This window comes from Gopherus evgoodei, chromosome 1 (assembly GCF_007399415.2).
Source record: "Gopherus evgoodei ecotype Sinaloan lineage chromosome 1, rGopEvg1_v1.p, whole genome shotgun sequence".
NCBI lineage: Eukaryota > Metazoa > Chordata > Testudines > Testudinidae > Gopherus > Gopherus evgoodei.
In genome coordinates, this window is record NC_044322.1 from 130,511,240 (window position 1) to 130,534,827 (window position 23,588).

At 39.9% G+C, this 23,588-nt stretch overlaps 1 protein-coding gene across 5 annotated transcripts in view; it reads left to right on the forward strand.

The window, feature by feature from the left end:
• Positions 1-23,588, forward strand: part of STS (steroid sulfatase) — a 182,845-nt gene that overhangs the window by 57,675 nt on the left and 101,582 nt on the right. For all 5 annotated transcript variants that reach the window (XM_030572287.1, XM_030572271.1, XM_030572280.1 and 2 more), the window contains 3 exons: positions 1,055-1,177; positions 8,440-8,863; positions 18,215-18,351. In XM_030572287.1, the coding sequence (XP_030428147.1) occupies positions 1,055-1,177; positions 8,440-8,863; positions 18,215-18,351 (684 nt within the window). The remainder of the gene's footprint in view (positions 1-1,054; positions 1,178-8,439; positions 8,864-18,214; positions 18,352-23,588) is intronic.

Sequence of the window (23,588 nt, forward strand, 5' to 3'; positions counted from 1 at the left end):
TGCGGGGGAGATGGAGGCAGGGAAGCAACAGCAGGAAAGTGCTCTAACCACAGAGCCAGTACTTAATTTATGCCAGGGCTTGCTACATCAGTTATGAATGTAAAAAAAAAAAAATACATTTTGAGCCCTGGCATCTCTTTCATTACAAATTAATCACTGCACTGAGGTATGGGGAAATTGAACCTGGATCTCCTGTATTCCACATGAGCATGCTAACCACTGGGCTGAAAATTATAAGGTGAGCAGCATCTCCTCCTCCTTTCTTTCCCCAGTTTGTGAATCGCTCTGGGGCTTAGGCAGGAGATAGTCATCTGGACACCTAAAGTGAGGCAGCAATGCAAATTCTCAGAGGCAGAACGGTAAATGCTTGGCAAACTTCTACTCAAAACTTAGGTGGAGAGCAAGCTTGGGCATCTACAGAGTTCGTCAAGAGTTTTGCAGATTGCAGTGAAGCCAAAAATGGGACTTAGTACTTTTGTGTATCCCACCCTTAGTGCCTTGCTCTGAAGATTTAAAAAATTTTGCTTCAGAAATATCAATTAACCAAGCCTCACAACATCACGTGAAGTAGATAGTATTAATAGTTTTACAGGTTGGTAAATGAGGCAAAGAGATGTTGAGTGAGTTGCCCAAATTCATATGGAGTCAGACCTGGAAACAGAACCTTGGAGCGTTGACTGCCAGTCCCCTGGTCTAACCACTACTCTGTGGTCCCTGACTCTTAAGGAAATAAGAAATATTAAATCGTGCAATCCTAAATTCTATTTTCAGAAGTACAGATATGTCATAGTAATGACTACAAAAATTGCCTCTCTGTTTGGAAGGGCCCACAGTAATTTGAGATTTTTCTCCATCTCTACTTCTCAGCTTTGCATAAAAGTGGAAAAATGACCTTATTCAGTGGAAACAGGCAATTCCCTGCCATTTGCTACTATAGCTGCTGGTGGGAAAATGTCATTCTAGTGACACCCACTTTTTAAAAAAAGTATAGAATTGATGAATGAAAATTGTTTATCCTCATTATGCTGTTCACACTCATTTTTGTTTTATTTAGGAATGGCTGCATTGTCAAACATTGGTGTCTTCTTATTTTCTGCCTCTTCTGGTGGACTTCCCACTGAAGAAATAACTTTTGCAAAACTTTTGAAGCAGAAAGGTTATTCTACAGCTCTTATAGGTACGACTGTTGATATATTTATAGCAACAACTATGTTATGTAATAGCATATGTTTTATTATTCATTTAAATAAAAAGTGCACTTTTTACAGTACAAGAAGTATTAAATCAGTCACATTGTTATTTTCTTCCGCAATGCAATGAGTTTACTCCTGTAATACACTATAGCTCACCAGAACTGCAACACATTCAGAGAAAATTTGTGCATGTGTGAAGCACTAATAATTTAGTTATGTCTTCTTTTTGATCTATATTGACATAATGTATAAGGTCCCTAACATGGGCAGTGCCCCATTGTGCAATGCAGTGTACAGACACAGAACAAAAGAAGGCCCCAAAGAGCTTACAGTCCTAAGTTTAAAGTGTGACAGGTAGGTGCAATAAACAGACAGGTAGCAGGAAGTAACAGTAGTCACTGCACACCAGCTGCTTAAGCATTGCTATTAGGTGATTACATAACCAACATTAATATGTTTGGACAAATAGAGACTGTTTAGGGTAATAATAATACTTCATTATATTTAAATGTATTGCATTTAAATACTGTGATGTGCTTTCCTAATTTGGGCAGTGAGGCACTTCATATTGCTTGTGTTGGGAGGTTTCTGTGAGCTGATCACAAATGAAATTCTATTGTGATTTTTCATTTTATTTGGGAATTAGTCCTGCTTTGAGCACGGGGCTGGACTAGATGACTTCCTGAGGTCCCTTCCAACCTTGATATTCTATGATTCTGTGATTTAAGTATTTGTTATCTACATGCCAGTCATTAACATCATCATTTTCAAAGGTGTCCACTAATCTGGTTCCCGCATAGAAATCTAGGGCCTGATTTTTAGAGGTTACTTGACATCATTTTGAGTTGTGAATGCTTAGTACCTCTAAAAATCAGGCCTAAATGCATTCCAGTTTTAAAAGAATAAAATAATAAATCCTTGTCAAACTCTTCTGAACAAGGTGGTATGTTCTGACAAATTTGGAACAGGAAAATATCAGCTGTGTTGTTTAACAGAAGCTACACTGCAGATATAGTAACATTAATATAATTCACAGTCACCATAAAAGTTTAACCACAGTTTGATTCCCTGCAGTCTGTATACAATTTAAGGCTGCAAACAATTCATTTTTCTCTTTGTAATAAGCAGTTCCATTTAATGTTGCTTATTTTCTGGAGGCTGACTTACATAATGCTTAGTCTTCTTCACTACTATCACTGTGACATGACAACCTTCCATGTAGATCACCAGAAGATAAACATGATGTTATGAGGGATTTCCTCCAATTGTCCAAATGATAATATTGCATCTTATAGTTCCATAACTTACTATATTCATAAAGCATAATGAAGCCTTCAGAAAATCAAGAAGAGTCTTCAAACTAAGGAAAGAGCGTGCATAAATGAAAAAGGGAAAGACTGTAGATTTATATTGCAGAAGACAGATTTCAGTGCCCAACCTGTCCTTCTCTGCCTACTGATATTCTCATCACGTCATCTTGGCAGGTCAGGGAGACTTTGCTTGGTTCAGCCTAACTCAGTGGTTCCCAAACATTTATTGTCACAACCCTCCACTAGTGATGGATTAATATCTCCATGTTTCCGTGCACCAAGAAGTTATACATCCACTGTTTTCTAGTCCCCTGTGCCTCATTCCTTTTCTCTCTGCTTTTCCTACTCTCTTGTATTTTTTCTTTACCCTGTCTTTCTTTTTAACTTGTATCTTTGGTGCACAAATTTTCTTTCTTTTTTAATCTCTAAATATATATTTATATGTACATTTTTACATCTCCTTGTTACACTCCCCACTCCCAATCACCTCCAGAAGGCAACATATATTACTTAAGTGGCAAATATCCCTTGGTCACTCCATAGATCAGAGTTGTATGTGGTCCCATTGAATGCAGCTCAGCTGTGGAATAATCAGAGACTCTTGAGCTGGCAAGCTGGTACCTGAACCTATAACCTCCTATGCATGAACTGTCCCCTATATTTAGCTGCAACAGGGAGCAGGAGGAGTGTAGGCAGTGTTCAAGACTGTGTACTCTTTTAACCACAGCCAAGGGTACATGTCTGCAGTGGACAAAGGGCATTCTTTGGTCCTACCTCTCCCTCATTGCTCCTGTCTTTTGTCCCACATCTGATTAATCTAAAGCCCTCAGTAGGACCTATCTCCAGTGTTAGAAAAGTCCAGTTGCTAAATTCAAATAATGTGATCTTCAAAGTGAGAATCTGCAAGATCTGTGGACCTCATCTAGCTAGAGATTGAGTGACCTGCTGAGCCCACACAATGAATTTAGTAGGTTAGTGTATTGGAAAGGTAAAGATCTTATTAGAAACAGCACACTGTGAATCAGTTGTCATATACATCTTAACAATTCATTCATTGCATTGATATATTTATTTGAAAGTATAAAATCAGCTATAGGCATCAATCTTACTTTTTAAGCACCTGTTCCATTGGTAAAACACATACAAAATCATAAAAAAGAACTGCCAGTTAATATAAACAACTCAGTTTTCAGCCAACTCTTTTCTCAACAGCCTGAGAAAAAAGAGGGAAAATGTGGGCTTTGCCATGTGTCCAGAAGGTTATGAAATCTGTGCTCTGGCAGAGCGAGAGAGACAGCAAGTTCCAGAATTGAGAGCTCATTACAGAGAACTCCCTGCTAGCAGCTCCTAAATCCCAACTATTTAGGTCTTTACAGTTTAAATCCAACATGTGAAATTCTACTCTGAAGCTTATTGGAAGCCATTGCAGTGTGCAGAGCACGGGTCTAACATGCTCCCAGCATACACCTACACTTAATAAACAGGCTACAACATTCTGCAGTAGTTTCACCTTCTGAATGGTCTCAAGTTGTAGCCATAGATCAAGCACATTACAGAAATGTAATCTCAAAATGTCAAAGGCATCAATAATTGTGGCAAGGCCCACATTTCGAGAAAAGGTCTCACTCTGCTTGTCAGAAACAGATGGGGAAAAAAGTGTTCATGGATACAAACATTACTTGGGCACCCAGAAGCAGCTCAGGATCTATCAGCAGCTCCCAAATTGCTCACCTGTTTTGAAAAATCACAGTTGCACTCCCTCAGTCAGGCACTGATAGAAATTCCTTCAGTTTCTCTGGCTCCTTATTCCACCAGCACTATCTCTGCTTTGTCTGGATTAAGTTGCAACCTGACAATTCTTAATCGTGGCCCAAATTCATCTAGACACTGAATAATTTGTTACATTTAGTAAAAGGTTTTTGATTAAAATTGTCTAAATCATGCATGTTGTTCAACTCAGAAGAACCTCCTTAAAAAGATGTTTTATTTGTTTTTGTAGCACTTTTCTTCTACCTACCTAATCACAAGCACCTTGAGACTGATAAATTAAAATACAGATTTTTTAAAAAAAAGTTTGAAGATCCTTTTGTTTTTATGATTATAAGCCTCTAATTTTACTTCAGTTATCTGACTTTATGAGAGGAATGTGCTGCCCAACTTGTCATCCATCTGACTTTAACATTATTTTCTAAACTCAAAAACAGTCATCAAAAGTCAAAGAGAATACACTGATATAGTTCTGTAATTTCATCAACTTCACTTTTACTGGTTTGACTGAATCCTTGGGAAACTTCAGATCAACCAAAGGAACTAGTCGTAAGCTCTCTGGAGGAGGCCAGAAAATTAATGTGACAATGTGAGCTGGCTAGTGCCCTAGTGCATAGGAAGAGAGAAGAAGAAGAATTGTACTGCCAGGTATTTGCCTTTGCTAGCTAGAACAGAAATGCAGAGCTTCACAATTTCAGTCTTAGGCCCCTCTGCCAGTATGACAATATCAAGAAATTCAGTATATCTGGCCATGATGTAGTTTTTGTAATTTGTCCTGTTAAAGTACATGTATTGGTTCACAGCAGTAGTGACCAAAGGCATTCTGTCTATAGAGAACTGTGTGCCTTTGAGAGTTGAGGTGGCTATCCTGATAGCAAGGGATGTCACTTGTGACATATTGAGTGTGGGAGTCATAAATGCCTCTAGTTAAGTGGAGAAAATACTGTGAGCAATGCCTGTAACTATCAGCCACCATGGGTTTCAAACCCAGGTCCCTGGAGTCATCACACTCTAGTTCTCTACTAGGCAGCTCACAGACTGGATCTGGGACCAGGGTCCATGAAACCCAAGTGGGGCATAATCTCTGCCCTGCACTCTGATTGGGAGAGATGCAAGGCTCCTGGACTGCTGCCTTTATTTAAGCCAGAGGAAGTTGTCTCTACAACTGAGCTTCACCCTGCCTAGGACTGCTGGTCTGATGTTTATCTGTTCCCACCTTCTGATCATGACCTCTTGGTACCTGAGTTTTTATCTCCTTCTTCCAGTTTGTCTCTTGGTTTTGATCTCCTGGCATTCCAGCCTGGCCTGATTCCTGGTAATTGGCTCCTGGTCCCTTGACTCATGTCTGACACTAATCCTTAGGCCAGGCTTCCCACACCTCGTCCCTGATGCTAATTTCTTCTATGAGTTGCAGCACATGCTCTTCGTCATGCTGGCCTAAGACTATCAGCTGGTGTGCAAAGAGAACTAGACTCTAGCCATGTGCTTACCTCACCCTGTTTGGGATGTTTGGTGGTGCTATGCTCTTTGGAGGGGGTATAATATAGCAGCTGGAACATTTTTGGCTAAATATAATTTTGTCAAAACATGCTGTTTCACTGAAACATTTCACAGAGACATTGATTTTGATGAAGTTTTCATCTTGAAGGTTTCTGAGATCCAAGATTATCTGATCACTTCTGACCAGAGAGAGAGAGAAGGACTAGAATAGAAAAATAGCTGTTTTGAAACAATTTCGTTTTGCGAAAGTGTTCAGAAGGGTTATTGCACCTTGGAAGGAAAACAAATTTTAAAATCACAAAAATTGTCATGAAATGGAATTGCTGTCCTTTGGTCAGGTCTAATATTTAGTGCTGTTGGGAATGGGGAAGACAGGATGGACATGCACCTGTATCTTAGGCTCATGAATTATCAACATCAGGTACAGTCTTCCTTTGTGCAAGTTCAGAAGTTGTGTGATGTAGAAGGAGGAGAAAAGTTTAACCTATCTTCTGTTCTCTCATATGTGCTTATTTGGAGGAAATGCTGGAATCCTGCTTGGTACAATGATTTGCAACCCACCCTAGATCTTGTCTCAGGCACCTATCATAGCCTGGGACTTTCCCTCAACAGTGTGAAGATGAAAGTGGTCTGTCAGCCTGCCCCAGCACACATTGCCTACTTTTTCCCACAAACTATCATTGGTGGTGAACCCCCGAAAAATGTTGAGCATTTCTCTTACCTTGGTAGCCACCTCTTCCAGACAGCTAATCTTGATGTGGAGATTGAACATAGGATCTGTTGTGCCAGAGCATTCTTCAGAAAGTTGCTCCATTGTGTCTTTATTGACAGAGATCTGCAAATGGAAACTAAGATGCCAGTCTACAATGCCCCACTCCTTTTTTATGGGTGTGAGACATGGGTGACACACCAAAGCTATCTTAAGTGTCTGGAGTGGTACCAACAGTGCTACCTTAGGTAGATTGTCCATATCAGATAGGAAGACCACCACACCAATGCCAACGTTTTCCGTACAGCTAACATCACCAGTGTTAACACAAAGATTATGTAACATCAACTTCGCTAGGCTGGTCATTGTGTACCGATGACTGATGCTCGTCTTCCAAAGCAAGTCCTCTTTTCTCAACATAGTCATGGCAAGAAGACCCAGGGGGAACAGAGGAATTGCTACAATGACTCCCCAAAAGTACATCTTAAGAAGGGAGGCATTGATCCCATGAACTGAGAAGAGCTGTCTGGCAATGGCATCACATCATACATCAAGCCTTAGTCTGCTTTGAAGAGAATCACCTTGTTCAAGAGGCTGAGAAAAAGCAGAGGAGAAAGGAAAGTGTACAGCATCCCGGCCAGCAACTGTGCTCTCTCCAAGCAACTACCTGTCACATGTGAAAAAACTTGTAGAGCAGGGATTGGAGTCCTCAGCAATCTTAAGACTCTTTCCTCCTGGCAGACATCATCCTCATATCGAGGGACAGCCAACGATGCTTGTATGGAGAGAATGCTGGAATCCTGTCTAGACCCTTTTTTTTTTTACAAGATCACAACTTACACTGCTGTGAATTTGCGGGTCATTTTTTAGATAGTTGACTACTGCAAAATTGCCATGTACTTGATCATTGGAATACACTACTTAAAATGTTGTTATTCTTGTTCCTGACAACTATTAGATGCAAATCATTAAAGTTACAAGGCATAAAAATGAATCAAAGCATACATTAGCCCTGTCTAGTGATTGGTTAAGATTCTATTCAGTTATGTCAGTGTAAGTCTGGAGGCGATGTTGTTGTTTATTACAATAACACCTAGTGGCCCCAAACAAGAATGGAGGTAAATTGTGCTAGGCACTGTACAGATGCATAGCAAGGAATAGTACTTGTCTTGAAGAGTTATCTGGATAAATAAAGATTCTCATTTGGCATGAATGGAATTTACACATAATGCAGAGCACTGTATCTTAGAACAGAACCTGATCCACTCTCTTCCTATTTTGACCAGCGCTCAGGCTTGTGGGGAAAAAATCATTCTGTATCACTTAAATGCAAAGAAAATGAATTTAAGGGACATTTATTATTTGTTATTTGTGTATTTATTTACTTATTTTAAAAAGATCAGGAGAAGGAATCTTTCATGCAAATATAGCAAGTAACTAGCATTTTAAAAACCCGTGTGAGCCCTTGTATAAATAAATATTCAGTATACTTTAAATACCTACCTGTTTGGAACAGCTCTAGTTACTGTGTTTTAGAAATAAATTCATTGGAAATTATTTACCTGATAGATCACAATGATGAATGGTTGCAACAAATCCACAAAGACACTTTTGGGAAAACTGGTACAGCTAATTTCACCAGGAGCTAATATAAATAAGTATTTGCAAAAGGGGCGTTAGCTACACACGAACAGAGGCTGCATTTTCAACTAACTGTTCAGGGTCTGTTGCTCTTCAGTCTCTCAAGCCTACCTAATGGTCACCTGAGGAGCTTCAGACATGGTGCAAAGTCTTTGAGGATGAAGGTATAAACATGGAGGGGGGGAGCAATAAGGATCCACATAATAAATGAGGGCGAAATGCCAGTCCTGAAGTGGCGATTTCCCTTATTCACGGGGGCATATACTACAAATGGGGCTATTTAACTACATAAATGTTGTATGTGCTTGTTTCCTTATAGGAAAGTGGCATCTTGGGCTGAACTGTAACAGCAGGGATGACTTCTGTCATCACCCCCTCAGTCATGGATTTGATTACTTCTATGGACTCACCGTGACCAGTCTTAGAGACTGCAAACCAGGGGAAGGCAGCGTGTTTGTGGCAGGGGTTCGAGCATACCTTGCCACTCCACTTCAGCTCATCAGTATTACCCTAATCTCTTTGAAGGTGCTGCATTATATTGGCCTTCTCAGAATACCCCGTGGAGCACTGCACTACTTCTTTTTAATATCTACAGTTTTATTTGGACTTTTGCTCATTTTCTTTTATACTTTTCGATATCTAAACTGCTTCTTAATGAGGAACCACCAGATTATCCAGCAGCCACTGTCCTATAAGAACCTTACTCAAAGATTGACGGAAGAAGCTGTACAGTTTATAAGAAGGTAGGTTGGTTTAGTCATGTCATGACTTCATGTCAGCATTTCACTGTCATAGTGCTGCTTAAAAAATATACATATAGACAGGTGGATGAAGGAAGCAGGGTCATTATGTAATACTGTCATTTTTCTCTAGATTTAACAAGTCACTAATGAAAGTGAACCATTTAACAATTGGATGCATATGAAAGACTAAGAAATCTAGTATCAGAGGGGTAGCCGTGTTAGTCTGGATCTGTAAAAGCTGCAAAGAATCCTGTGGCACCTTATAGACTAACAGACGTTTTGGAGCATGAGCTTTCATGGATGAATACCCACTTCGTAAGAAATCTAGGTGCACATCCTCCATAATCTCTTCAGTATATTGTGTTAGAGGCATAATTGTTTTTTCCCAGGCAAAATACAAAGACCCAGATTTTTAAAGGTATTTATGTGTTGCTCTTCTCAGCATTGCAATACCTAAACTGATTAAGGAGTCATTTTCAGACTTGACTGACTTTCAATAAGATTTCAGCTCCGAAGAGCCTGAGGCCCAGATCCTCAACGGTATTTAGGTGCCTAACTTCCACTGATGTCCATTATGTTGTTTATATTTAAAAATAACAAGATCTCTTCATAGGTAACATTCCATTAAGCAGTAAATATAAGTTTGGGTCCTGTATTCGTCTTTATAAGTTCAGTGTGACTTAATAGATATAGGAAATTGTTGCCGGAATTCAGTATCTTTTGAAATGTGATTCAAGTATTTTCAGTATTCAAAAATGCCATGTTAGATAAGTTATTGCAGTTCTAGATACATGATCATTGAGCATATTGGACTGGAAAAGCGTTGGTGTTCAGTTGTATGTGGCCTTTTGGGTACATCCATTAAATTAGACTTCTGTGGTCTAAATTTTTAAGAGAAAATAGTGATTTGGGGTGCCTTAATTTTTGGGTGACACGTTCATAAATGTAAATGAAGTTGTATTGTATTATATTTCACACTAGTGTTTAGAACTGCCAGAGAAGAGAAATCTGGATCACCAATTGGTCTAACTTGGCATAATTTTATTGATTTAATTGGAGCTGAACGGATAAATTGAGGATCTGTTCTGTAAGACAAAAAGATGTTAAGTTAGAATTAACAGCACATTATTTTTGGTATTTAGAGTAAACTATGTTCTGGCCTTAAACTCCATGACTATAGGTTCAATTAGATAGTGTCAGAGCCAGTGTATGAAAACAAATACTAATTTTGTTGCTGATTACCTCCATTGTATGGAGGCAAGTCAGTTCAACTTATATTAATTCTAATTATCATTTTCCCCCAAGAGCAGGTTTATATATAGATGGTATAAACCTATCAAAATATACATGAGGCATTATGCTATATTTGGAAGTAAATGGATTCTAATTATTTTATGTTAAGTTCAGTGCGGTGTTGTAGCCATGTTGATCCCATGATAATAGAGAGACAATTTCTGTTGGTGAGAGAGACAAGCTTTGAGCACATAGAACTCTTCTTCAGGTCTGGGAAATGCACCCACGGTATCACAGCTAAATACAAAATGGAACAGATACCCATGCAAAGTACCATTAAACAGTTACAACCCATACACATCCTGAAAGATATATTTCATGAACCCCCTCTTCTGGCCTTCATATCACCCCTCAACCTCTCCAAGGTCACCATCAGAAGCAAGCACCCCTCAGACCAGGGCACACCAACTCAAAGCAGCACCAGATCCTGCCAGACTAACATATGCAAAGCCTATAGACATAGCCCCACTGTTTCTATGATCAACACCCCCTACAACACACCTTTCAAGATCCAGGGGTCCTACACATGCCTATCACAACATGTGGTGTACCTCATCCAGTGCACTAAATGCTGCAATAGCAACTATGTGGATGAAACCAGATAATCACTATGCTCTCGAATGAACTCACACAGGACAATGATAAAAAACAAAAATACCATCTGTCCTGTGAGTGAACACTTTTCACAACGTGATCACTCTGTATCTGACCTCTCAGTCCTCATTCTCAAAGGAAACCTGCACAACCCTTTCAAAAGACAGGTCTAGGAGCTTAAATTCATAACTTTGTTACATGCTAAAAATCATGCACTGAATAGACACTGAATTTATGGCTTATTACAACAATATGTCATCCTTTAACACCTGCTCAGCTTTTTGCCCCTCCTTTCCCCCCTATGACTGGAGAGGTGTTAACTGGCCACTTCACCTTGACTGGTCCCTTGAAATATGTATAACTATTTATGCTAAACAATCTGTTCCACCTTTGTATTTAGCTGTGACACTTTGAGTACATTTTCCAGACCTGAAGAACTCTGTGTAAGTTTGAAAGCTTATCTTTCTCACCAACAGAAGTTGATTCAATAAACAATATTACCTCAGCCACCCTGTCTCTGTAATGCTAAGTTCAGTGCAGTTATCACTTATGCCTAAGGATATGATTCTGTCATGGAGGTCACAGATTCTGTGACTTTCCAGGACCTCCAGGACTTCTTCTGGGGCAGGACTGGAACAGCAGCCCCAGGGCTGAAGCAGCAGTTGGGTTTGGGTCAGTCACTGCTGCAGGAGCAGCAGCAGTGCTGGAGCAGTTGCCAACAGTCACTACTGGGCAGGGCCGGCTCTATAGTTTTCGCCGCCCCAAGCAGTGCACCGAATTGCTGCCGCGGAGGGTGGAGGCAGTCCGTGTGCCCTTAGGGCGGCAGGCGCGTTTCCGCGGTGGTGGCAATTTAGTGGCAGCTTCTATGTTTAGCTGAAGCCGCCGCAGACAGCTAAACATAGAAGCTGGTGCCGAATTGCCGCCACCGTGGAAACGCGTCTGCCGCCCTAAGGGCACACGGACTGCCCCCACCCTCCGTGGCAGCAATTCAGCGTGCTGCTTGGGGGCAAAAGAACAGGGACTGCCGCCCCTTGCAGATTGCCGCCCCAAGCACCAGCTTGGAATGCTGGTGCCTGGAGCCAGCCTCCTGCTGGAGTTGCCGGAGCAGCAGCCTGCAGTCAGCCCCTGGGACTGCCAGAGCAGCGGTCCCTGGGGCTGCTGAGCAGCTGGCCGGTGGTCAGGTGCAGCGGTCTCCTGGCCACCGGAACAGGCTGCTGGAGCAGCTAGGCAGTGGACTAGCTGCCAGAGAAGCGGTCCTCACAGCCAGCAGCTGTCCATTGGGTTGCCGGAGCAGCAGCCAGAATTCCATCCCGGGGCCGCTGGAGCAGCTAGGTGATGGGCTGACCACTGGAGCAGTAGTCCCCGGACCTCTGGAGCAGCAACCCCCCTGGAGCTGGAGCTGGAGCAGCAGCAGGGCTGGAGCAACTGCTGGAGGTCAGCTCCCGGCAGGGCTCTGACTGTTAGTCCCCCCCTCCCTCAGGGTATTTTTACTAAAAGTCAGGAACAAGTCATGGGTTTCTATGAATTTTAGTTTATTGCCCCTGACCTGTCCCTGACTTTTAGTAAAAATAATCTTAATCTTACTTATGTCTCATCAGCACATTGTTTAGTAAATGGTCTGGTGCACAGGCAGTCCAAAATTTCAAAATGTCCAAGGCGTATTTTAAACTTCTTTGGAATTGGTAGGGTAAAAACACCTCCATGATCTTTCAGCGTACCTCTCTCTACTAAACTCAGATGGCTGACCACTATTCATGGGAAAAAACAGTGAAATCAGACTTCTGGAAAAATTATATTTCCATAGATAAAATAGGCTCATAACTTAGAGCTATGGTGATAATGCTACTTGAGCATTTTTCATGCAGATACAGATGAAGCCTCCTCTCTAACGTCATAGCTTGTATAACTATAATTCTCTGAAGTCTCTGGTGACAGCTAATAAACATATCATTAAAAGAAATTACCTTTTATCCTGTTCTGTTCCAGTCACAATTTGGCATAGTCAAAACCCTGAAACACATTTATCTCTCATCCTCTTTAGCACAGCTGTGAGTTAGAGCTTTTTGATGTATCACCAAGGCATGCTGTACAGGTCCCATTTTGTACCAAAAATTACTGTGTTCATAATTCTAGGATTTAAAAAACTCTGAAATCAGATGCTTTTCATGACTCCTAAAGAAATTAACCAGCTGATTAAGGCAAGACACTCATGTACTTGGATGTAGTTTATATATTGTATACATATGAATGTATCTATCTGTACAGTTTAAAAAAAACTGATGAATTAGTATCTCATTGATCACCACCTGCGTACTTTACTTGAATGTTTTCCCCTTCCTCTGCCCTATTTCTGTTTTGTTGCTTCAGAGTGTAAGTCGGGGTCAGCTACTTCTGGCACACAGCTCGCCAGGGTAAGCACCCTGGTGGGCCGGGCCAGTTTGTTTACTTGCCGCGTCGGCAGATTTGGCCGACCGCAGCTTCCACTGGCCGTGGTTCGCCATCCCAGGCCAATGGGGGCTGTGGGAAGTGGTGCGGGCCAAGGGATTGCTCGACACCCCCTTTGGCCTGGGACGGTGAACTGTGGCCTGTGGGAGCTGCGATCGGCCGAACCTGCCAATGTGACAGGTAAACAAACTGGTCTTGTATTTGTACAGATTCTTACACTCTGTAGGTGCTACTGGAAATAAATAAAATAAATAAAGAAAGAAAGAAAGAAAAGTAATAATAATTTAGGAGTCATTTTGTCAGCAAGCTACTGACACAGTTTGCTAGTGAGCAGTTGTAACAAGCATTGGATCTGTATTTCTGTATTGGGTTCCATGTATGTTTGGCTTTTCAGTTACAAAAAACTGTGGGTCGATAAGGAATCTTAAATGTTCTTTTTGCCAGAAAGAATCATTCAAACATTTTCTTTTGTGGGGGGAATGTCTGCATATATGCCCATAAACTACAAGGAAAGGAAACTACATGTATGAATACTGTATATCTTAAACATTTAAAGCTGATGGGTATTAAACTGCAGATGTCAAAAACATGCTGGCAATGTGACTGCTTGGAAAAATCATTTAACATATACAGAGATAACAAAGACACATCCCAGTTTAAAATATCTTCCTAGTCACAGCCAAGTTTCCCATTTTCTTATTCACAATACTTTTTTTTATAAGCCACTCCAAAATGGACCACAATGCCCTTTTCTTCTCAGACTATTACAAGTGTGAGATGTTTAGCTTATTTTAAATCATATCTTTAAAAAATCAGAAAGATTTTTTTTATTTTTATTTTTAAGAAAACAACCAGGTTTTTAAGCACAAATAAAGTGTACAAGAAAAATGAATTTCTGACTCAAGGACCCAATCTAAGGAGCTGATCCTACTTCCATAAAGTCAATGCAAGTTTTGCCATTTACTTCAAAAGGAGCAAGATTGAGATCTAAATGAAATTTGTACAATTGGAACAGCCAGAGAGTGGTAGTCCGATCTTGAAGTGAGTGCAATTAGCCTTAGCGAATAAGCATGGAAAGAATTCACTAATGAAATGAATTTTAAAGAGGTTTAAATGGGGAGAAGAACATTTGGTGAGAAAGGGGGAGAGGGAGTTCCAAGCAGAGAATTAGTTACTGCAAAATATCAATTAGATTTGCACCCATAGATACAGATATACTGTTACCTGTTTATGCTCAGAATATCTTGACATTCCTACCTATCAGATTGCTCTTCAGTCACTTATGTTTGTTGCCATAGGTATACATTTGGGTCAGATTCTCAGCTGGTGTAAATCATGCAGCTCTATCAAAATCAATGGAGTTACACCGATGTGCACAAACTGAGGCTCCGGCCCAATGATGTTGAATATATGTAACTGTATGGCAAAATTTGGCCAGCAATATTTTTAATATGATGCATCAGCTGGAAAGTTTGTAGCTTGTCTTTCCGATTGCAGGTTGATTTGGAAGTCATTGTGAGGAAATAAAAATGGAGCCTGTGATGTCATATTTACATTAATTTGCCAGTTTTGAATAACACTCACACCTACAAAGTGTGAGCCCCACTTGCTGCTCTACTACAGTGGCATCAGGCTAATACTCTTTGCCACACTGGACATATTTGTGGTGACAATCAACGATGCTGATGCACAAAAAGAAGTAAAGAAAAGATGGGTGGGTTGCTTTCTGTTGCATTCACAAGGCAATAAATGGGAGAGGGAGAATTATGGAGCTGAATCTAATTTTTTACTAAGTGGAAAAGGGGGCTATAAAGTAGGGGTACAACTTAGACCCACATGAAGGCCTAGAGAAAACTAAAGAGACCTTAGTGTCAATAAGAATCGTACCCTACAACGGAGAGAATAAAAGATATATGTAGATGTTATTACAAATAGCTAAGTATAGATTTAAGAATGTCTAATGACATATTTAGATGGCTTTTCTTTACTGAATTGGAATGATTGCATGTTTCATGTCAACATAAAAATTTCTTGCTGTACTTTCAGCAAAGGAAAGTTAGATATGTTGAAACTGAAAGCTCTCTCTTAGCATGCATACAAGATAGCAGCAATAAATTTTCAAACGAGATTTGACTGAAGTGCTCCAGTTAGTAAAATAGGAGTTAAATTGTTATTGTCAAATCTCCCTCCCACCTACTAGCTGAGATGCCATCCATTTTCAAGGTGGCAGCAGAAGCAGTCAGTATTCTCCTCACAGAGGCTTGGCATGAGATAAATGATTGTCTTTAAAAGATCAAAGGATATTAACAGGGAAGACTCCTCTTCACCTGACAGACATCTGTCAGTCAGAGCTTGTCAATTTGAGCCGCAATCTGTAAGGAGGAAATTTTGTTAACCCAGTAACATACCTAAACCACTGCCCACAGCTGGAATACCAAATGTTATGCTTATTGCTGAAAGCAGCTAGAGGGGCTTTTCTGTACCTTAGCTCAATTAACAGACCAAGATGGGAGTAGGGGAGTGAGTTACCACAAGGAGCAAATATGACCCTGTGCCCTCCTGACTTGAGCTTTTTCTGAAGCATGTTGTTTTGTGAGATGGAAAGTCTGGCAATAGTTAACTATTGCTAAGCGAGATAAAGCTGGTTACCTGATAGAAAGCTACACACTGCAGGCTGGAAAACTCCATACTTAATTTAGCTTCTGCTCAGCCACTGTTTTTTGTTGATAAAAAAGTTATGTAATACTAACAAATTGGATATAAAAAGAGAAAAAATCTGAGCATGATGGACACTTGGATATCTATCAAGTTCCCCTGCAGGCAGAAGGTGGCCACTGGATGTCTGCAGTTATTCACTTGAGACCTCCTCAAGACCCTGGGTGAATATGAATCTGGGGTAATTTGGGGTGCTCTACTAACCTGTTGGACATGTGTACATACTGGAGACTAAATAAAGTTAAGTACTTTTGTTTTCCTGCTTGCATCAACTATCTATCAGTCGGATGGCTGTGTCCCCATTGATTTATTTCCTGCTACAGCCTTGCAAAGAGTAAAGTTACCAAGAGCTTTACGTTCAGCGAAACCGTGGGTAACTAAACCAGTGAAATGATTTTGAGTATACCTCTTCATGAAAGTTAGATCTTTGTCATCGTGGCATTTTTTTAATATTATTTATTTTACAACTGTCATCTTATGAAAATAAACACTAGTTACGGATGTGGTGGCGCTCACCTTTAAAGGTACTGATGTAAATGTAGCTGTAGCAATTCTGCTATGTTGTTAGAAAGTGACAGTTTGTATGCAATTTCAATTATCTCTAATACTAACAGTTGAAAATCTATTTTTTAAGTGATGGGAAGAATATATGAGAAATTGTGTTATTCCCAGTTTATGGTAACAGTCTTTATTTTTGTGACTTCTACTTTCCCAGATAATCTCCCAGGCACACGTCCTCAAAGGTATTTAGATGCCTAACACCTACTGAAATAATGTGAGTGAGGCACCTAAATACCTTTGAGTATCTGTGCCTAATTAGAGCTGAACAGATAAAAATCTAATATAAAATAAAGTATCCGCCTGGTAGAATTATTGAACTAAAGGACAAACCATATTTTATTAGAAATGTTGGGGAAAATTTAAAAATAGGTAGCCCTTAATGATTGGCCCATACAGAGCATAGATGAGACAATATCATAAACCTAAACAGCAAATAATTGATTTTGAAATGCAAGTTGAAATAGGTTTATAAATACACCAGAATAGTTTGTCTATTTGTTTTTCTTTAGAATGATATATAGGTATTATAGCAATTCCTTTCATCAATGGGCTTTTCACAGGTTTTACAGGCCCTTTAAGGCTGAAAAAGAGAACCTTCCTAGTTCAAAGGTTAAAAGTTTATTGCATTGTTTTCCTTACCTCATGTCCAAGTATGGCTTTCTGGCTCAGCACATTAATATTGTATTTTGGGGAGGGGGAGGCAGGGGGTGTTTTAACCACCAGAAGTTCAATAAGTACAAACAATATGGGATGGGGAAATGTACAACAGAAAAAAACTGCTCTGACCTGTGTGTGCAAGGTGTCAGTCTAGACACACTGTACCCTAGCTGCTCATATGGTTCAGCTGAAATGTACAGTGCATGGAGTATCATAACAATAAGCTCAGCTAGTCATTATTAATACTCTGAGTAATGTCCCCCACACTAGGATTGTAATGCAAAAATCCATACTTATCTAAGCTTTCCCTTCACAGCCTTCTGGATTAAGACACATATATTGTCAGATCCCATGAAGAGCAAAATTGAAGCTCTGTTGTTGTTGTTGTTGTTGTTGTTGTGGGGGTTAACTTTTTTCCTTTCTTTATTAGAGAATAATCCATAGGAAATGACTTGAAATGAATAAAGAGTGGATATTGTTACAAGAGAAAAATATTTTTTCTACCTCTCTATATATTATGCATAACTTTCGTAATAATATTGTGTTCGGTTCCCAGTGATAGCTATATATTTTTGATCCCTATTTCTCATGCTAACCCTGTTAGTTGTTAAATGTCCATATGTTGAGCTTGCCAAGAAGAAAGCTGGCTAAGCATCTTGTTTGATTTGGGGATTGTATATCTTTTAAACTATGCATTGTTCTAGTGCTTCCTAGTGAGGTCAGAGAGAGCCTGAATTGGTAATAACATGCAGAAAGAAAGGCAAGTGGCTAGGCACTTTTAGGACCTGATTCTGGAGAGTGGTTGTGCCAGTGTTTTTTAAAGAGGTATAACAACTAATCTAACAGAAGGGTTAACTTGTCTGTATTTCTTATCTTCAGTACAATATATATTAAGAGTGGCATTTCTAACATGAGATTCAGAATTGCTCTATAAATGATTTTGTTAGTCCTTCCCCTATATAATATTTCTTCTGTTCTATAGAACATGCATGTAGAAAAACTTCATTGTTAGAAATGTTGCTAAATTTTTATTGCTGTCCCAGTGACTTACTTTGGGGGGGGGTTATTTTATTTTATTTATTTCAGGAATGCTGATACACCATTTCTTCTTTTTCTGTCCTACCTTCAAGTCCACACTGCTCTATATGCATCAAAGGATTTCAAAGGAAAGAGCAAACATGGTTTATATGGGGATGCTGTAGAGGAAATGGACTGGAGTGTAGGTATGTTGCACATTTATCTTAAATGAGTTTAAAAATTTTCACAGATGTTTCTTTAATCTTCATTAGAAATTTGTGACGATTCCACTGCATGCAAAATCTGCTCTGGTAAGGGGAAGACTAAACAATGTGTATTAATACTGATTCCTTAGATGCTGTGTCATGCTCAGATGCTATTAATACTGTGGGTCCCTTGGTATCATTTGAAGTCAGTATAAATTCTGCATGCTGCAAGTCATCGGAGGGAAAGCTGAGTTAAGGAGACTTCATAGGGCTGTCATCAAAAAAACTAACGATAAAATAACTGCAAAGTCTTAATATGTACTGTTATTGTTAATTCTTAGTAAGCACAATATATAATGAGTAATTCTTCTGTATTGGTGAAATCAGTCAAGTAGGGTCCTCTTCTCTGGGCACAATACAGCTAAAAGGCAAATAAGTCACCTCTCAAGGCACAGATCCTCTGATGTTGTAGAGAGCAGTAAGTTGTCAAATCGTTCAATGGGCTTGCTTTATTTCTGGGCATTTTGGAATGACTCTCCATTTCTGGAGGTAATCACCTGTGAAAACAACTCACAGTTCATACTTGAAACAATCAGGTGAAAGTAGAACAGTACTAAAAGTTAATGAACATCTTGCATTCCTGCTCCTTACCTATCCCAAGCCAATTCTGGTTTTAGTAAAGCCAAGTAAAAAATTACTTTCTTCACATAAGCAATATTTACTCATAGACTCAGACTTTAAGGTCAGAAGGGACCATTATGATCATCTAGTCTGACCTCCTGCACAACGCAGGCCACACAATCTCACCCATCCACTCCTGTAGCAAACCCTTAGCCTATGTGTGAGTTATTGAAGTCCTCAGATTGTAGTTTGAAGACCTCAAGCTGCAGAGAATCCTCCAGCAAGTGACTCATGCCCAATGCTGCAGAGGAAGGTGAAAAACCTCCAGGACCTCTGCCAATCTGCCCTGGAGGAAAATTCCTTCCCGATCCCAAATATGGCTATCAGTTAAACCCTGAGCATGTGGGCAAGACTCACCAGCCAGCACCCAGGAAAGAATTCTCTGTAGTAACTCAGATCCCACCCCATCTAACATCCCATCACAGACCACTGGGCATACTTACCTGCTGATAATCAAATATCAATTGCCAAATGAATTGCCAAAATTAGGCTATCCCATCATGCCATCCCCTCCATAAACTTATCAAGCTTAGTCTTAAAGCCAGATATGTCTTTTGCCCCCACTACTCCCCTTGGAAGGCTGTTCCAGAACTTCCCTCCTCTAATGGTTACAAACCTTGGTCTAATTCTAAACTTCCTAGTGTCCAGTTTATATCAATTTGTTCTTGTGTCCACATTGGTACTAAGCTTAAATAATTCCTCTCCCTCCCTAATATTTATCCCTCTGATATTTATAAAGAACAATCATATCCCCCCTCAGCCTTCTTTTGGTTAGGCTAAACAAGCCAAGCTCTTTGAGTTTCCTTTCATAAGATAGATTTTCCATTCCTCGGATCATCCTAGTAGCCCTTCTCTGTACCTGTTCCAGTTTGAATTCATCCTTCTTAAACATAGGAGACCAGAACTGCACACAGTACTCCAGATGAGGCCTCACCAGTGCCTTGTATAATGGTACTAACGCCTCCTTGTCTTTGCTGGAAATACCTCGCCTGATGCATCCTAAAACTGCAGTAGCTTTTTTAATGGCCATATCATATTGGCGGCTCATAGTCATCCTACTAAATTACTATAAACAGACTTTCATCTCAATATTAGATACATGCTTAATAATATGCTTTCAAACAATGTATTTTGATTGCAAGCATGTAGAGTTCAACTCCATACACATTTCTGTTCATCTTAGCAACTAAAGGAGACTTGCATTGAAACTTCCTTATGCCCTCAACTTTCACTACTCCTCCTGGTGCTGTGGTAATCACTATGACTGAGTTGGTTGTTTACTACCATCTTAGCATTAGACTGCCATATGTTTGGTGAACATCCATGTTGTCATGCCCTCCAAGCCATTAGCATGTCTGGACATCATGTCTTTTCCTCTACCTCTGCTTCCAGTTTGGGGTCTTCATACGCAGTGGTAAGGATTAGGCAAATCTACTTCACTACTTGTTACTGCCATTCGTTACCTCAGCTTAACTTTGTTCACCTTTCGAGACAGTTTACAGTTGTGGCCACTGAATATAAGCATCTAGTTGGAGACAAATGCAACAGACTAGCTGTTCCTGAAGCACTAGTATTGTAGAGTTGTTTACAGATTGAGTGTCACTACTTCTATCCAAAGATACAACTGGACTCTCTGGGAATACTTTAAACATACCAAGCAGCAAGTTTCAAAATCAAAAAGATATAGTTAAAACAATTTGAGAAATACCAGATAGCCAGGATCTGGCTTTATTCTCCTGGATGTTTTGATTCATACGTAGTCCATATTAAACAGAGATAGTTCCAGTCATGAGATAGTAAGCAATCTCTGTTCTTCCTCAGACTCCATTGCACTCTTTTCTTTTCTTTTCTTTTCTTTTCTTTTCTTTTCACAATATGTCATAAAAGGACGAGTAGCAGCAGAGCTACACACCCAGGGCCAGATCCTCAATTAGTGGAGCTCTGCCAGTTTATCCCAGCTGGAGATCTGGTCCCACAGTCTGGCTGTTTGGTGAGAGTGATTTGTTCTCAGGTTGCATATACAAATGAAAAAGGGAAATTTTAAGTTCTTATGGATACATTCTCTTCCATAATTACAACTATAAAGAAAAGAACTGGTGCTGGGATTTTCAAAGCAGCAAATTTCCCTTAAAGGGAAGTTTGATCCTCTGTCGACCAAACATAAGTAACTAGCTACACAAGAAAAATAAAAATTGGGCACAGAAATTTCAACTTGACATGAAGGGTTGATTCACAAAAGGACTTAGGCACCTAACTGCCACTTTAGGTACCTAAATCGCAGAATCAGGCCCCACTAGGATTCTCAAAGCCCCCGTTTAGGTATTACCAAACTCTATAGACTTCTAAACTCAGTTGACACTCAAATTTTTGCTGTAAAATTTCCCTAAGTTCCTATGTTTGTTCTGTTCATGCACACTGCAGTCCCATGCCAGTTATCCGGATGCCTAAGTCCCAGTGTGATGTATGAATCGGGGGAAGATAGGTGTTCTTCCACCTGACTTGCCAGCAAGGCCCCATCTGGTAAGCATGCTCCGATCTCGCCTAGTTGATCAGGCCCCTGTAAATGACATGCTTACACAAAACAGCCAGGGCGGAGGTGAACCTCCCTCATAACTTTTAGTTCAGTGTTTAGCGTACTAATGTGGGATGTGAAAGACTCATGGTTCAAGTTCCCACTTTGCTGGAGGGGTGAAGGAATCTGAACTGGGGTGTACGACCTCTCAGGTGAGGGCCTGAATGGTAGGGCTATGAGATATTCCTAAGTGGGACTACCTCAGTCTCTTCTGTTGAAGCTCTTCCACCATGGATAAATCATTTAAGAAAAACTGAAGCCAGAGAATTGGATCCTGGGTTTCCTTTCTCCCAGGTGAGTTCTCTATCTACCATGCTACAGAGTCATTCTCATGCTTGCTGCTCTCTCTCTGGTCCAATGACTCCTTCATTATTTGGCCACAGTGAAACAGCTTCAACGGGAAAAACTGACGGAGCAACCCTTCTTCTCCCATCAGAATATCTTATAGCCCAGTGGCTAGAGTACTCATCTGAGAGGTGTCATGTTCCAGTTCCAGAGGGTAGCCGTGTTAGTCTGGATCTGTCTGTTAGTCTATAAGGTGCCACAGGATTCTTTGCTGCTTTTACATGTTCCAGTTCATATCCCTCTCTCTCCTCAGGGCTTGAGTATCCTAACCACTGGACTAAAAGTTGTCTCCCTCTCCATCATGTGCCTAACTTTCTTTGTGAATATAGCCCAAAATCTTTAAATTAAAAAGTAACCTAATTATAGCCAGGCAAATAGAAAGTATAAAAAACCACATTAGAGCACTTAACTTGAAATCGGACACATCACCCTCAGCTAAATACTTGAGAAACATTTTGCTGCTAGTCTTAAACACAGTCATCCGTGAGCTGCTCAATGTGGGCAAATGTCACAGAAAATCTTTGTTGGTGGGTAATGAGAAAGTGTGAACAGCTGTACTGCGGTTGTGACTATCAGATTCCAGAGATTAAGAACTTGTGTCAAAAGCAGAAGCATGAATGAAAATTGTTACCTGATTTTTGAGCCCAGTAACTCAGGTCAAAAAGAAGGATTTCACTGTCATAAAGTACTTAAAGTAAGGAGAAGGCTTCTTAGTTGTGTCTCTCCGGACTGAGAATCTTCAATTAAGGAAAACTCTCCATTTTTTGAGACTTAATCACCTAACCAACTATTGAAATAAATAGAGAGTTTTCCTTCTTAATTTTATCAGGGGAGTTGACACAAAAGCAGGTGGATGAAATACTTTTTAAAAAAAATCTTTTATGTTTGAATTGATGTTTTATTAATTGATGTTAAATTGATACTTGATTATGATTACAATCCATGTCCCAAATACTAACTACAAGCTCACAGGATAAACTTTAGGATTCTGTATTTCTACTGCTCATGCATGTTTCATGTGTATGTAACAGAATTCAGTGCTTAAAGAGTTCATAGTTTTAATGCTGTTTCATATGACATGCCTTGTGGGGTTATTTTCTGACTAGTTAACATTTTAAATTTGTTTCAATGTAAGATAAGTACCTTATTATTTATATTAATAATAGTTAATAGTTGTAGCAGGTGAAATAACCTCCCACTGTAAAAATGAAGGGGAGTGAATAGACTATAATCCCTTTTTCTTGCTGTTATTTGTCTTAAATAACATAATAGTGGATTTAATGTGGAAGTCTGAGTGGATATGTGCTGAAATTATTTATGATAAAAATTAAACCACACTAAGGGTATGTCTACACTACGGGATTATTCCGATTTTACATAAACCAGTTTTGTAAAACAGATTGTATAAAGTCGAGTGCACGCAGCCACACTAAGCACATTAATTCGGTGATGTGTGTCCATATACCGAGGCTAACATCGATTTCCGGAGCGTTGCACTGTGGTTAGCTATCCCATAGCTATCCCATAGTTCCCGCAGTCTCTCCTGCCCATTGGAATTCTGGGTTGAGATCCCAATGCATGATGGTGCAAAAACAGTGTTGCGGGTGATTCTGGGTAATTGTCACTCATTCCTTCCTCC